The sequence below is a fragment of the Nerophis ophidion genome, linkage group LG07 (assembly GCF_033978795.1).
Source record: "Nerophis ophidion isolate RoL-2023_Sa linkage group LG07, RoL_Noph_v1.0, whole genome shotgun sequence".
Classification (NCBI taxonomy): Eukaryota; Metazoa; Chordata; class Actinopteri; order Syngnathiformes; family Syngnathidae; genus Nerophis; species Nerophis ophidion.
The window spans coordinates 49,685,216-49,701,284 of NC_084617.1; the positions used below are offsets into that span (position 1 = coordinate 49,685,216).

The 16,069-nt window shown below is 39.9% G+C and overlaps 2 protein-coding genes across 6 annotated transcripts in view; one reads left to right on the plus strand and one right to left on the minus strand.

Annotated features, from left to right (window-relative positions):
- Positions 1-4,143, minus strand: part of LOC133556406 (DNA repair protein XRCC4-like) — a 92,859-nt gene extending 88,716 nt beyond the window's left edge. For all 5 annotated transcript variants that reach the window (XM_061906315.1, XM_061906314.1, XM_061906313.1 and 2 more), the window contains exon 1: positions 3,996-4,143. The gene's annotated coding sequence lies outside the window, so the exon portion shown is untranslated. The remainder of the gene's footprint in view (positions 1-3,995) is intronic.
- On the plus strand, positions 4,043-11,547 carry tmem167a (transmembrane protein 167A). Its single transcript, XM_061906318.1, has 4 exons — positions 4,043-4,216; positions 7,904-8,013; positions 10,383-10,417; positions 10,491-11,547. The coding sequence occupies exons 1-4, from the start codon at positions 4,058-4,060 to the stop codon at positions 10,559-10,561; spliced, it is 375 nt and encodes a 124-aa protein (XP_061762302.1). The 5' UTR covers positions 4,043-4,057; the 3' UTR covers positions 10,562-11,547.
- The last annotated feature ends 4,522 nt before the right edge of the window (positions 11,548-16,069 follow it).

Consider the following 16,069-nt stretch of genomic DNA (forward strand, 5'->3'; position numbering starts at 1 on the left):
TAATTAATCATATACGGTACTGTCATGTACCGCCTCTGAAAAGTACTGGTCCGCCACCCTCCCGCACCCCTGTCGCTATCACGTCATGACATTGCTGATTTTATGAGCAGACGAGCATGTTTGGCAGCGCACAATCACGGAGTACTTACAAAGAGACAATGTGTGTAGCCATAAAGGGGAGAACGGACGCATTTTCACTTAAAAACTAACGATAAAGGTGAAGTTATAACACTGAAACGCCCACAGTAAAGGGTGCTTTAAGACATAGCGAGCTAGCTAGCGGCTAAAGTCCAGTCCCAGTTGGCAGTGTTTTAGCTACTTCTAAATCACTAATCCTCGCCTCCATGGTGACTAAAGCAGTAAGTTTCTTACAAGTATCATCCCTGCAGGACGCTAAACATGCTTCACAACACACTGTAGCTCACCGGCATCACAATGTAAACAAACGCCATTGGTGGATCTACACCTGACATCCACTGTAATGATACCAAGTACAGGCGCGTATCAAGTCGATACTACTATGATTACGTCGATATTTTTTTGGCATCATGACGTCTTCTTTCGTTTTTTTTAATGTATATTATATTTATAAACTCAGGAAATATGTCCCTGGACACATGAGGATTTTGAATATGACCAATGTATGATCCTGTAACGGCTTGGTATCTGATTGATACCCAAATTTGTGGTATCATCCAAAACTAATGGAAAGTATCAAACAACAGAAGAATAAGTGATTATTACATTTTAACAGAAGTGTCGATAGAACATGTTAAAAGAGAAAATAATCAGATATTAACAGTAAATGATCAAGGAGATTAATAATACATTTTCTACCACTTGTCCTTAATAATGTTGACAAAACAATAGAATGGAAAATGACACAGTATACAGCATACATCAGCAGTTTGTTCAACGCCAAAAAAACGGAAATGCTGATTATCGGTCATGCTAGACACCGACCTCTATTTAATAATACAACTTTAACATTTGACAAGCAAACAATTAAACAAGGCGACTCTGTAAAGAATCTGGGTATTATCTTCGACCCAACTCTCTCCTTTGAGTCACACATTAAGAGTGTTACTAAAACGGCTTTCTTTCATCTAAGGTTTTACTACTTACGTATATAATACTACACGGTCTAGCTCCAGCCTATCTTGCCGATTGTATTGTACCATATGTTCCGGCAAGAAATCTGCGTTCAAAGGACTCCGGCTTATTAGTGATTCCCAAAGCCCAAAAAAAGTTTGCGGGCTATAGAGCGTTTTCCGTTCGGGCTCCAGTACTCTGGAATGCCCTGCAGGTAACAGTTCGAGATGCCACCTCAGTAGAAGCATTTAAATCTCACCTTAAAACTCATTTGTATACTCTAGCCTTTAAATAGACTCCCTTTTTAGAACAGTTGATCTGCCGTTTCTTTCTTTTTTTCCTCTGTCCCGCTCTCCCTTGTGGAGAGGGTCCGGTCCGGTGGCCATGGATTAAGTACTGGCTGTTCTGAGTCGCGACCCAGAATGGACCGCTCAACCAGATTCGGGACCCAGGATGGACCGCTCGCCTGTGTATCGGTTGGGGACATCTCTGCGCTGCTGATCCGCCTCTGCTTGGGGTGGTCTCCTGCTGGCTCCAATGTGGACGGGACTCTCTCTGCTGTGTTGGATCCACTTTGAACTGGACTCTCACGGTTGTGTTGGATCCACTATGGATTGAACTTTCACAGTATCATGTTGGACCCGCTCGACATCCATTGCTTTCGGTCCTCTCCAAGGTTTCTCATAGTCATCATTGTCACCGACGTCCCACTGGGTGTGAGTTTTCCTTGTCCTTATGTGGGCTCTACCGAGGATGTCGTTGTGGTTTGTGCAGCCCTTTAAAACACTAGTGATTTAAGGCTATAAAAATAATTATTGATTGATTGATTGACTGATTGATTTTATTTAAGGACAAACTTGCAATAAGAAACATTTTTTGTTAAAATAAAGCCAATAACGCAATTTTTTGTGGTGCCCTTTTTTTTTTTAAAGTACCAAAAAGTATCGAATTAATTTTGGTACCGGTACCAGTACCAAAATATTGATTTTGGGACATCACTAGTGCAGAATATTGCGTGTCATAAACTGAATTTACTGAATATAACTTTCTAAGTGAATTAAATATTTCACAGTAAAATACCGACAGCAGATTGGCACCTGATTGTGCTGAATAAATACACATTTGACATAAAAAGGGGGTTACAAACAATCAAACATATGAAATCAAGCATTGTCGTGCCCATCAGATTTAAGAGAAATGTGTCATATTACCGGCATCCATCCATTTTCTACCGCTTATTCCTTTTGGGGTCGCGGGGGGCGCTGGTGCCTATCTCAACTACAATCGGGCGCAAGGCAGCGTACACCCTGGACAAGTCGACACCTCATTGCAGGGTCAACACAGATAGACAGACAACATTCACACTCACATTCACACACTAGGGCCAATTTAGTGTTGCCAAATGTGTTTTAGTTGCGGACGACACCAACTTTTATAGTTCGGGACATGACTTAAAAGCGTTATCAATCCTTATTGAACAGGAAATGATTAAACTTAAGAGATGGTTTGATGTCAACAAATTATCATTAAATGTAAAAAAAACAAAGTTTATGATTTTTGGCAAGAAGAAAAGGGAGGAAACCATCAAACTGTCAATAGATGGAATTGATATTGAAAGGGTTTCTGAACTTACATTTTTAGGAGTGATACTGGATGACGGTCTGACATGGAAATATCATATTGCACATGTACGAAAAAAGATGTCTAAGAGTATTTTTATATTAAACAAGGTAAAATATGTGTTAGATTATAGGGTACTGTGTATATTGTATTGTGCACTTATATTGCCATATATCAGCTACTGTGTGGAAGTGTGGGGGAACACATATAAGAGCAACATAAAGGCATTGTATCAATTACAGAAAAGAGCTATAAGGATTATTCATAAAGTACATTACTTAGAACACACTAACATATTTTATTGACTCTGGACTATTGAAACTACAGGAGCTAGTAAAGCTACAGACATTGTGTGTCATGTTTAAGGCTAGAAATAAAACATTACCAGCAAATTTACAAAAAATGATTGTCATCACTTCTGAGAATACAGATCATGGAAGAAAAGGTCATTTCAAACAGCAATATTCAAGGACAACTTTAAAAGAAATGTGTACATCAGTGGTGGGGGTAAAATTGTGGAATTCTCTTTACAACGAGATAGAAAACTGTAAAAATATATTCCAATTGAAAAAATATATAAAGATAGAACAATAAGATCATATGGACAGCCATAAGTGTTTACATGTTTTTATTTATTATTTTTTGTCTGGTTTTGTATTTGCTCTGTATCATTCCGTGATATTATTATTATTATTATTTTCTCTGTTTGGTTTATACTTTATAAGGTTTTGCACTTGTGTTTTTTTGTGTTGTTGTTTTTTTATTGTTTCATTATATTTGGATATATTTGTCGGTTTAAATGATATTCATGAAGTAAGATAATGTATTATGTCAAAGGGGGCAGGAAATTATAAGATTTTCTTCATCCTGCTCCTTCTCAGGCATTGTTGTGTGAATTTAAATTGTATAATTGAGGTATAATTATGTATCGTTCAAAATGCACATCAATGAATGAGATAATTACAAATGAAATGAAATGAAATGAACCCAGCTGAAGATAAAGATATGATATACATAAGCAGTCAGAAAATTAAGGGAGTAATGTGGAAGTTATAAGCTATTTCAAAACACCCCGGAAATTATGCGACTCTCCACTTTACTAGTCCTAACTGTATGAAACCCCCTCCTGCCATGTTCTGTGGGCACTGTGTAAATATTTGACATATATTAAGTGTTTGAGAGTACGGTGACACTATCCGTGTACATTCATAAATACCTGCACAGTGATTTAGCAGAAAAAGTCATATGTCGCGTTTTTAAATACACAACTTTAAAACACCTACCCGGTTAAAAGGACACACTAGTACGAGGTCCAAACGATGGAATGGCGTTGTAAAATTAAAATATGAGTTATTTCCCTGTTGACAGCATTCTTTTGACAAACATTGTCAACTTTAACCTTTGTCGCATCAACCAATCAGGAGCGGGCATTACGTCATTGCGTAGGAAGGACGTCATATTCTCGCGCCGAAAGTGTGATGTGGCTTTGCCTTCCACCAAAATGGTAAGCATATTTATGTTTATGTAGTGTATGTATTCCATTTATTCGTGGTTTTAACAAACGAAGTTGTGTTTCTGTCACACCAAGCCCGGGAGTAACGCAGTGATGTACATAGTTGTGCGCCTTTGTGACTCAACTACGAACTAGCTATGTTGGGCTACATGTCTAGCTAGTAGCTAGTTAATGTTAAATGATCGCTTTGTGTTGCCGTCTTAATTGTCACTGATCCATCGTTTAACTACACCTTGCAACGTGCCATGTAGGAACATAAATAGTATTAACAACAATATTATTTATGTCTTGGCCTTTGTGATGAGGTGGCGACTTGTCCAGGGTGTACCCCGACTTCCGTCCGATTGTAGCTGAGATAGGCACCGGCGCCCCCAAAGGGAATTCGCTGTAAAAAATGGATGGATGGATGGATTATTTATGTCATTTGCAACTTACGCCAGCTCGTTTTGGCTTCATGCTGTGCCACGTACATTCTGGTCAGACGTTTACATACACTTGTAAAGAACATCATGTCATGGCTGTCTTCGTTTTCCAATCATTTTTACAACTCTAATTGTTTTGTGGTAGAGTGATTGGAGCACATACTTGTTGTTGGTCTAAAAAAACATTCACGAAGTTTGGTTGTTTTATGAATTTATTATGGGTCTACTGAAAATGTGACCAAATCTGCTGGGTCAAAAGTATCCATACAGCCGTGTTATTATTTGGTTACATGTCCCTTGGCAAGTTTCACTAAAAGAAGCCACTTTTGGTGGCCACCCACAAGCTTCTGGTTGAAGTTTTGACCACTCCTCTTAAAAAAAGTGGTGCAGTTCAACTAAATGTGTTGGTTTTCTGACATGGAGTTGTTTCTTCAGCATTGTCTACACGTTTAAATCAGGACTTTGGGAAGGCCATTCCAAAACCTTAATTCTAGCCTTATTTAGCCATTCCGTTACCATGTTTGATGTGTGTTTGGGGTCATTGTCCTGTTGGAACACCCAACTGCACCCAAGACCCAAGCCCAGAGGCAGATGATTTTAGGTTGTCCTGAAGAATTTGGAGGTACCGTATTTTTCGGAGTATAAATCGCTCCGGATTATAAATCGCACCTGCCGAGAATGGATAATAAAGAAGGAAAAAAACATATATAAGTCGCACTGGAGTATAAGTCGCGTTTTTGGGGGAAATGTATTTGATAAAACCCAACACCAGGAATAGACATTTGAAATGCAATTTAAAATAATTAAAGAATAGTGAACAAAAGGCTGAATAAGTGTACTTCATATAATGCATAAATAACTAACTGAGAAGGTGCCTGGTATGTTAACGTAACATATTATGGTAAGAGTCATTCAAATAACTATAACATATAGAACATGCTATACGTTTACCAAACAATCTGTCACTCCCAATTGCTAAATTGGATGAAATCTTATACGTCTAGTCCCTTAAGTCCATCCATCCATTTTCTACCGCTTATTCCCTTTCGGGGTCGCAGGGGGCGCTGGCGCCTATCTCAGCTACAATCGGGCGGAAGGCAGGGTACACCCTGGACAAGTCGCCACCTCATCGCAGGGCCAACACAGATAGACAGACAACATTCACACTCACATTCACACACTAGGGCCAATTTAGTGTTGCCAATCAACCTATCCCCAGGTGCATGTCTTTGTGAATGAGCTAAATAATATTATTTGATATTTTACGGTAATGTGTTAATAATCTCACACACAAGTCGCTCCTGAGTATAAGTCGCACCCCCGGCCAAACTATGAAAAAAAACTGCGATTTATAGTCCGAAAAATACGGTAATCCTCCTTTTTAATTGTCCCATTTAAAGCTCCAGTTCCATTGGCAGCAAAACAGGCCCACCACCATGCTCGCTGGTAGGCATAGCGTTCCTGGGATTAGAGGCCTCACCTTTTCTTCTCCAAACATATTGCTGGGTATTGTGACCAAACCAATTTTTGTTTCACAATACCCAACAATATGTTTGGAGGAGTAAAGGTAAGGCCGTCAATCCCAGCAACACCATACCTACCGTCAAGCATGGTGGTGGTAGTATTATGCTCTGGGCCTGTTTGCTGCCAATGGAACTGGTGCTTTAAATGGGACAATGAAAAAGTAGGATTACCTCCAAATTCTTCAGGACAACTTAAAATCATCAGCCCGCAGGTTGGTCTTTGGCGCAGTATGGTGTTCCAACAGGACAATGACCCCAAACACATTTCAAAAGTGGTAACAGAATGGCTAAATCAGGCTAGAATTTAGGTTTTAGAATAGCCTTCCCAAAGTCCTGACTTAAACGTTTGGACAATACTGAAGAAACAAGTCCATGTCAGAAAACCAATATATTTAGCTGAACTGCGCCACTTTTGTCAAGAGGAGTGGTCAAAAATTCAAGCAGAAGCTTGTGGATGGCTACCAAAAGTGCCTTATTGCAGTGAAACTTGCCAAGGGACATGTAACCAAATATTAACATTGCTGTATGTATACTTTTGACCCAGCAGATTTGGTCACATTTTCAGTAGACCCATAAAAAATTCATAAAATAACCAAACTTTATGAATGTTTTTTGTGACAAACAAGTATGTGCTGCAATCACTCTATCACAATATAATAAGAGTTGTAGAAATTATTAGAAACTCAAGACAGCCATGACATTATGTTCTTTACAAGTGTATGTAAACTTTTGATCGTGACTGTAGATGCCCACAATGCACAGCCTGTCTGACTGGGTCCACAACATAATGTCATGTATAAGGACACAACATGTTTTGTTAGATCCCGTGGATATAACATGCCATTTGGAAACATTAACAGATGAGGTGGGAACTTGTCCTGGGTGTAGCCCGTATGCAGCTGGGATAGGCTCCAGCACCCCCGCGACCCTGAAAGGGATATGCGGTAGAAAATGGATGAATGGGATAAAACGGTTCGGAACGTTGTTATTATACACGAATAATGTAAAAAAGCACAAGCATGCATGATCACGCCATCCAGCACCAACAGTTATAATTTTTAATACATTCTGTGTAATTAAATGCGAGCTTGGTCTATTTCGTATGACGAACTATCCTTAGTGTTGTCTCTCTTCCTTTTATTTTAACACAATCCAGGAACTTCACTTTTACAATAAATGTTTCTTCCAATTATTACCAAATGCCAGTAAAGAGTAGTCCAAAATTATAGAAATATAGCTAATAATGTATTGACACTCAAATCAGTGTAGTTTACAATTATAAATCACATAGAAATATAATCTTAGAGAAAATTTTAATTGATAACATCTGTACGCACGCACATACAGTATATCAGTATGTGGAATTAAATTATGGAATGGATTCAGCAAAGAAATCAAACAATGTACTACTACTATTATTTATTTTTATTGGTATTACTTACAGAGTATATATATCTATCCATCCATTTACTACCGCTTGTCCCGTTCAGGGTTGCGGGGGGTCGCTGGAACTGCTATCTAAAGGAAAAGGGGTGGGATTAAATAAGATCTGCTTTTTCCTACTCTATTTCAAACATGTTGAATAGAGAAACTGGAAATTGTGATGTATCATGTCGTATGGACACATGTTCCAAATAAACTCAAACATCACTTATGCCGTACAGTGCAGGCTCCAACCTAGGGACTTTCGCTCGATCATGTTTAAAATGCATTTATCTCTTCTCATTTTGCAGTCAGCCATCTTCAACTTTCAGTCACTGCTAACAGTGATTCTTCTCCTGATCTGTACCTGTGCCTACGTCAGAGCGCTGGCTCCCAGCCTGCTGGACAAGAATAAGACCGGGTATGATCCCAGCAAGATGTTTTACATGTATACTATAATGAATGGAGATTGTGATTAGTTTACTTACTCAATTATGTATCCACTTGGCAGTGCGGGATAATCAGAGGCGTGGAAGCCAAAGTTTGTTTTTTAACTAACTGGCTACTTTCTACACAAAATCAAAATACCTGTAGATGACGATGATGATAATGTTCTGTTTTATTTGATACCATCAAAGAGGTATTTATTCAACAGTATGCAGTGTTCCCACAGGTCAGGCATCTATTTGTGGTGGTGTGGTTCGGCGGCGGGGTGGGGAGGGTGAGGCAGCGGCGATGACCAAGAAGAACGCGGAGTTGGAATATAATTACAACACTTTATTTACATATTTATATAATATGTAACTATAAGCTCCATTCACAGACAGGGTCCCATTGCTTTTATGAGCAGTTGTGTGAGTCAAAAGCCGGAAGAAAAAAATAAAATAAAAAAAATTGTTTTTTTAAATTTTTTATTAGTTTTATTTGTGGCAGCCGTAATTCTTTCGTGGCGGGCCGCCACAAATAAATGAATGTGTGGGAAACCCTGGTATGTTTATTATTGTGGTTATGGTGGTGAGAAATGAAATTGCACTGCATCATATTGAGCTATATTATGGGTATAAGATCAGATCAAGGTTTTATGCTACCAATTTTGAAACTGATCATCCATGAGTGAAATCGGCAGAGACTGATCAAACACTTGTATTAACTTTACACAGTGCAATGTATTTATGGTGAGTGGTATTAACAGTTCAACAATAGTTAAACAGGTTCTTTATTCTCTTTTACAATTCTTTGAGCAAAACAAAGTCAATAATACTCAATAACTAAACAAATTCAAAAATTACCATCTGCTACTCATTTAAACCCTTAGTTTTTTTCCTATAGAAGTCCTCCTGGGAATTATTCCCTGAGTTTAAGTTCATATTTATAAAATAAAATATCAATCTAATCACTTTGGTATTGATCATTATACTGAAACAACCTTTGATATCGACGCCACCAATTTACAAATCGGCCAAATCCTCCTCTTATGTGCCATGTTCTGATTGTGACAATGCTGACACATCAACAATTGTTGTGATATTGTCCTCTCTCTAGACTCTTATTAATTGATTTGTTAATTTCTTGTTGATATCTGCTTACTTTTTGCTGTAATGTGGTTCCAGCTACATTTCATTAACTTTACTAAGTATTTATGTCTCTGTGTTGTTTAAAGCTAGGTTAGCTTAGCTATTAGCATGTCTGCTCCTGACTTTCTCTCGATGTGTAACATGTTTAGCCTTGTCTTGGCCAATTATATGGTTCTTCACGAAAACAGGCCAACCAATTATTTACAATTAGCATGATTTAAGTGTTAGCTATAAGATTCAATAGGAACTTAAGTGATTGCAGAATACCTTGGTGTAATGTAGTCACGATCATTACAGTGTTTTTTCAAGAGTGTTAGTTGTCACTGACATGGATGAAACCCTCTTTGGAGGATAATTTATCTGTCAGTATGTCAATTGCAAGACAGGGGTTGTGTTGTATTGAATGGGTTCCTTCGGATAGCCATCTTTTAGGAAGCCAGACTGATGTTACTATATTGCATAATGTAGAATGTTTTTTATGTATAATAGCTATTTTATATGTCCACCTAACACTTATGTGGTGAGGAGCACTGTGTGTGTCTGCCCTGGTGTAGAGAGGCTCAGATTGCGTGGGCATAGGCTTGCATGTGTACGGAAGAGATTAAAAGGAGCGTGCATTCTCTTATGTCAGTAAGAAGGAAAGCAGCACGGCTGGGTAGCTGTGATTTCGTTCAACGCAACTCTGAGCTATATTATTATACCTACCGCATCCGTAGTCTCTGTTTGCCTTCCTGGACTCATGATACTGTCTGATAGCGGACTGTCGTTATTAAATCCCTTCACAAAACGCATAATTGTCAGTGTATCTGTTGAAGTGCCTCATCAAGCTCAAAAAAACCATTCAAAACTTATTGGCGGCTAAAAGGAAAAGGAACCAAGTTGTTTGTCTGTAGGCAGGGGCTCTGCATACAACCAGATGACGTAGCCCGATATCTATTTTGCATCATCATTATTATTACAAGTAGTGCAGTACAAACCTTAGGATTCTTTCAAAAGAGGTCCAGACAATTGTTTTGTACAGACAATTGAACACATAACTAAAGTTTATGGAAGGACCGACTCTACTTTAGAAGAACACAAATTGTTGTCTCTGAAGGATTTAATGACACATGTACAAATAGTTAAATATAGCAGGAACTATGGGGAAAGAAAAAAAAAATCCACTTCAATGGAAAAAATTATTTTCTACTTTAAGTATTTTCTCTCTCTTTTGCAGGCTACTAGGAATTTTCTGGAAATGTGCCAGAATAGGTAAATTAATGAACATCTTCTTTCTACGCGCTAAATTGCAAAACACCTTGACATTCATTTCAATCAATTTCAGGTGAGCGCAAGAGTCCATGGGTGGCCTGCTGCTGCATCATCATGGCGTTCAGTATACTGTTCCTGCAGTAGCCGTCCAATGGCAAAAAACACACATGGAAACAAGAGCAATGTCAACATGGACAGTCCTATGGTAGAAGTATAACACGAACTGTGGCTGTGGGGTAATGTCAAAACAGGGACTTGCTTCCACTCTCGGTAGCCATGCAGCAGATAGTCCTGGAGTGTGTCCATTCCTCTGTGGGTCCTTGTGGATCCATGTGGGCAGGGCACCAATGGAAAGGATTGTTAAATAACGTCTGGGATCAAATGATGCTTGTCCAAACATCTCAAACAGTTGCCTAAAAAAGCTGAATCTGCATTTCTAACTTCACATTTTTAATTCTTAGGCAACATTTGTAGATTTGATGGGCCTGAAGGCATCTTTTCCATTAATTTTGTTCATCTTTTGCTTTAAATCATCATTACTTATTATCCCCCATCCTCCATGTGTTTTTTTGTGAATTTGCCATATTTATATGTAAAAAAAAAAAGTTTTTCAAAACCTGTAAGACACATTAATTTTCATTTTTGCGTTTGACACACTGATGTGTCCAAATACTAGATTAAGTGAACTGAATGGCTTTAAACATACAACATGTAAAAATCCTGCCTTAAAAATGCATCACTGTTTATGAGGTAAAGTGATAATGGGTAGTCCAAATTTATGAAGTGTTATTGGGTTACTTTAGACTTGAGAGGAAACCCATCAAAACTGTATCCGGCCTGCTTGTTGGAGTGTGACAATGATTTTGTGATAACCTCCTGAGCGACCTTACTGTCAACACTCATGTATACAGGAGACGGTCAGCTGACTGCAGCACACAATAGAAAGTGAACACAAATGTTGTATTGTACACCTTACTTATTAAAATCCAATACAAAAGAAAACCAAACCATGCTACCTTTTTGTAGTTATATATTCTCGTTTGTTGTTAAATCCTAAATGATTTCTTTTTCAATGAAAATGTGGTAAACGGCACTGTCCACATTTAATAAAAACAGCATTAACACCTGAATCTCACTGTTTTGTACAAAGGGTCAAATAGAACAGAATGTAATACATTAATCTTTAAATTATTTCTTAAATGTGTCATTATTTCAATGTAATATTAATTTATTTGCCAGACGTTCCCAGCAGACCCTCACAATGCGTTTGGGCCTGCCAGGTCGGTCCGGCATCCTCCCCCACCATCGCAGCCAACTCATCACCAGGTAGTGATCGGTAGAAAGCTCCGCCCCTCTCTTCACCCGAGTGTCCAAAACATAAGGCCGCAAATCCGATGACACAACTACAAAGTCGATCATGGAACTGCGGCCTAGGGTGTCCTGGTGCCAAGTGCACATATGGGCACCCTTATGTTTGAACATGGTGTTTGTAATGGACAAATTGTGACGAGCACAAAAGTCCAATAACAAAACACCACTTGGGTTCAGATCCGGGCGGCCATTTTTCCCAATCACGCCTCTCCAGGTTTCACTGTCGTTGCCAACATGAGCGTTGAAGTCCCCCAGTAGGACAAGGGAATCACCCGGGGGAGCACTTTCCAGTACTCCCTCGAGTGTGCCCAAAAAGGGTGGGTACTCTGAACTTCTGTTTGGTGCGTAAGCACAAACAACAGTCAGGACCCGTCCCCCCACCCGAAGGCAGAGGGAGGCTACCCTTTCGTCCACTGGGTTGAACTCCAACGTGCAGGCTTTAAGCCGGGGGGCAACCAGAATTGCCACCCCAGCCCGTCGCCTCTCACTGTTGGCAACGCCAGAGTGGAAGAGGGTCCAGTCCCTCTCGAGAGAAGTGGTTCCAGAGCCGTTGCTGTGCGTCGAAGTGAGTCCGACTATATCCAGCCGGAACTTCTCCACTTCGCGCACTAGCTCAGGCTCTTTCCCCCCCAGTGAGGTGACGTTGCACGTCCCCAGAGCTAGCTTCTGTAGCCGAGGATCGCACCGCCAAGTGCCCTGCCTTCGGCTGCCGCCCAGCTCACATTACACCCGACCTCTATGGCCCCTGCTATGGGTGGTGAGCCCATTGGAGGGGTGACCCACGTTGCCTTTTCGGGCTGTGCACAGCCAGGCCCCATGGGAACAGGCCCGGCCACCAGGCGCTCGCCATCGTGCCCCACCTCCGGGCCTGGCTCCAGAGGGAGGCCCCGGTGACCCGCGTCCGGGCGAGGGAAATCTGGGTCCATGTTTTCTCTTCTTCATAGAGGGCTTCGAGCTGCTCTTTGTCTGATCCCTCACCTAGAACCTGTTTGCCTTGGGAGACCCTACCAGGGGGCATAAAGCCCCCGGACAACATAACTCCTAGGATTCATTGGGACACGCAAACTCCTCTACCACGATAAGGTGGCAGCTCAGAGAGGAGTGTGGCGGGGCTCTCCCTTAGAGATAGGGTGAGAAGCTCTGCCATCCGGGAGGAACTCAAAGTAAAGCCGCTGCTCCTCCACATCGAAAGGAGCCAGATGAGGTGGTTCGGGCATCTGGTCAGGATGCCACCCGAACGCCTCCCTAGGGAGGTGTTTAGGGCACGTCCAACCGGTAGGAGGCCACGGGGAAGACCCAGGACACGTTGGGAAGACTATGTCTCCCGGCGGGCCTGGGAACGCCTCGGGATCCCCCGGGAAGAGCTAGACAAAGTGGCTGGGGAAAGGGAAGTCTGGGTTTCCCTGCTTAGGCTGATGCCCCCGCGACCCGACCTCGGATAAGCGGAAGAAGATGGATGGATGGATGGAAAAATGCATTTATATATTTCACAATTTTTGTCACAAAAAAAAGAAAATCATGACAAAACTAAATATTTAAATGATACACTAGTTACATTAATGTATTTTCATATTAAAATGAATCTTTTTTATGCTTTATTTCCAACAGCACCATCTGTTGGCTCTGGTGTGACACTGCTAATTATAGTTGATACACGTAAACATTAATGTATAATTCTGTTAAAGTACTGTATTATAATATAGTTCCTAATTTGGTTTTAACTGCAGAATTAATTCCTCCAAGTGCAAAATGAATCAACAGGTCGTGAAAGCACTCCATTACAAATGTCTTGTTAGGCCTAAATAAAGAAGACAACTTGTTGACACCCTCACCTTGATAGTCTTGATACCTGATGAGTGTCCATACCCCTACACTCCCACATTTTCCGTGCCTTGTTAGGAAATCCACCTTATATGTTGTGTTGCTTTTGTTTTGGGCCCTCCGAGGTCAAGTGATGCCTGCCGGTAAAGTCGTGATTATCAGGTCGTGGCGCGGACCCAAGAGACGCAGGAAGCTCTCAGTCATCTGCTTCTATCTTGGGTCAGCAGAGATACTGGACTGTTGGAAGGACATCACTGAGTCAGAGAACCACCTTAATGTCTCTGGCGATGATGAAGGGGAACTGATACGGAAGGCCAAACACCCCAGTTGATGATAAACCCTGCTTTCATCGGCCTTCATGGATGGACTGTGAGTGTTCCCCCATTTACACAAAATTTTCAGTGGCGCTTTCCATCGTATCACTGTCTTTTCTAATGTTATTTTCAAATTGGTCATAAAGTTTGAATATTTATAAAGGGTTGGGGATCACAAGGGGAGACTGTGAGGACAGTGGATGAGTCAATAAGTTCCCAAAGGTTTGTTTTATTTATCCCGGTCTATTTTTTTCCACCCTGGTTTATTTGAATGGTCTGAGGCTTCTCGGTTTACTGCTATCTGGGATGACTGTAGTTAGGGCGGCTGCTTTTGGATACAACCCAAACTTCTTCAGACAGAGAATGGAAAAATTAGAGGATGGAGACTATTTATAATGTTCTTATTGTATAAAGACCTGTAATGGCGTGGAATAGAGTGTACCCTCAAAACCAAGGCAATAACACTAGAATGCAATTCAAAATGCAGCCCACAACATTAAGCCAAAATGAAACACTGAAAGCAGAACTCGTAAATATTTGGTTGTTTTGTACTTCTTTTACACTTAAATAGGGATGCAACAATATGAAAATGTTATAGCACGGTTACTGTGACCAAAATTATCATCATTATCACAGTATTGTAAAATGTGCTCAAACAGTATTTCTACAAAGGTCTGAGTATACATCGATCACTTTGTACTCTGATTGTATGGTATAGCGGTACTAGTATAGTATCGCGGTACTACGTTTGAAAAGTACCGCTTCGCCATTTTTTAATTTCTTTACAGGATGACGGCACGTCGTCACATCATGACATTGCTGGTTTTATGAGCAGAAAAGTGGCATGTTCGGCAGCGCACAATCACTGAGTACTTTTAAGCAGACTCACTGTGTGGACAGAAAAGGGAGAATGGATGCATTTTGGCTTGAAAAGGAAGAGGTGCTTTAAAACATGGCTAACGAGTTAGCAGCTAATGTCCATCCGCAATCGGCAGTGTTTTACCTTCTTCTAGATCACTAATCCTCGTCTCCATGGCGACAAAGTATTTTTTTTACAAGTATCATCCCTGCAGGACGAGGAATAGCTAAACATGCTTCACTACACAGTGTAGGAGGATACAATAGTTCACCGGCGTCACAGTCTAAACAAATGCCATGGGTGGATCTACACCTGACATCCACTGTAATGATACCAAGTACAAGAGCGTACCTAGTCAATACTACTATGATTACATCGATATTTTTATCTTCGCAAAATGTTTTTTTATGTTTGTTTTTTTTTTTTTAGATATATATATATATACATATTCATGTTATATTCATTAACTCAGAAAATACATCCCTGGACACATGATTACTTAAATTATGACCGGTATATGACCTTGTAACTACTTGGTATCGGATCGATACCTAAATTTGTGGTCTCATCCAAAACTAATGTAAATTATCTAAACAACATAAGAATAAGTGATTATTACATTTTAACATAAGTGTGGATAGAACATGTTGGAACGGAAAATAAGCAGATATTAACAGTAAATGAACAAGTAGATTAATAATCAATTTTCACAGCTTGTCCTTAATAATTTTGACAAAATAATAGAATGGAAAATGACACAATATGTTACTGCATATGTTATCAGACAAATTAGGAGCCTTTGTTTGTTTACTTACTTCTAAAAGACAAGTTGTCTAGTTTGTTAATTAATTTATTTAAGGACAAAATTGCTCTTTGATTGCAATAAGAAAAATATGTTTAATCTAACCTAAGATTTTTTGTTTAAAAAAAAGCCAACAATGCAATTTTTTTTCGGTCCCCTTTATTTAGAAATGTATCAAAGTATCGAAATACATTTTAATACCGGTACCAAAATATTGATATCGAGACAACCCTACTTTGTACTCAGAGAGCATAGCTTGTAGAGTTATTGTACACAATTAAATATAGTTGTTGCTCAGTCAGCAATGTGTTAAAATATGTTTAGATTTGGTAAGGCCGTGTTTAATGGGGAAAGACGTTAATAGCTCCTTCTTTCATGTTCACACTTAAACTAGCAAGTCATTAGCCTAAATAACTGGACAGAACCGATTTAAAAAGAAAAAAAGACACATATACAGTACAGGCCCAAAGTTTGCACACACCTCC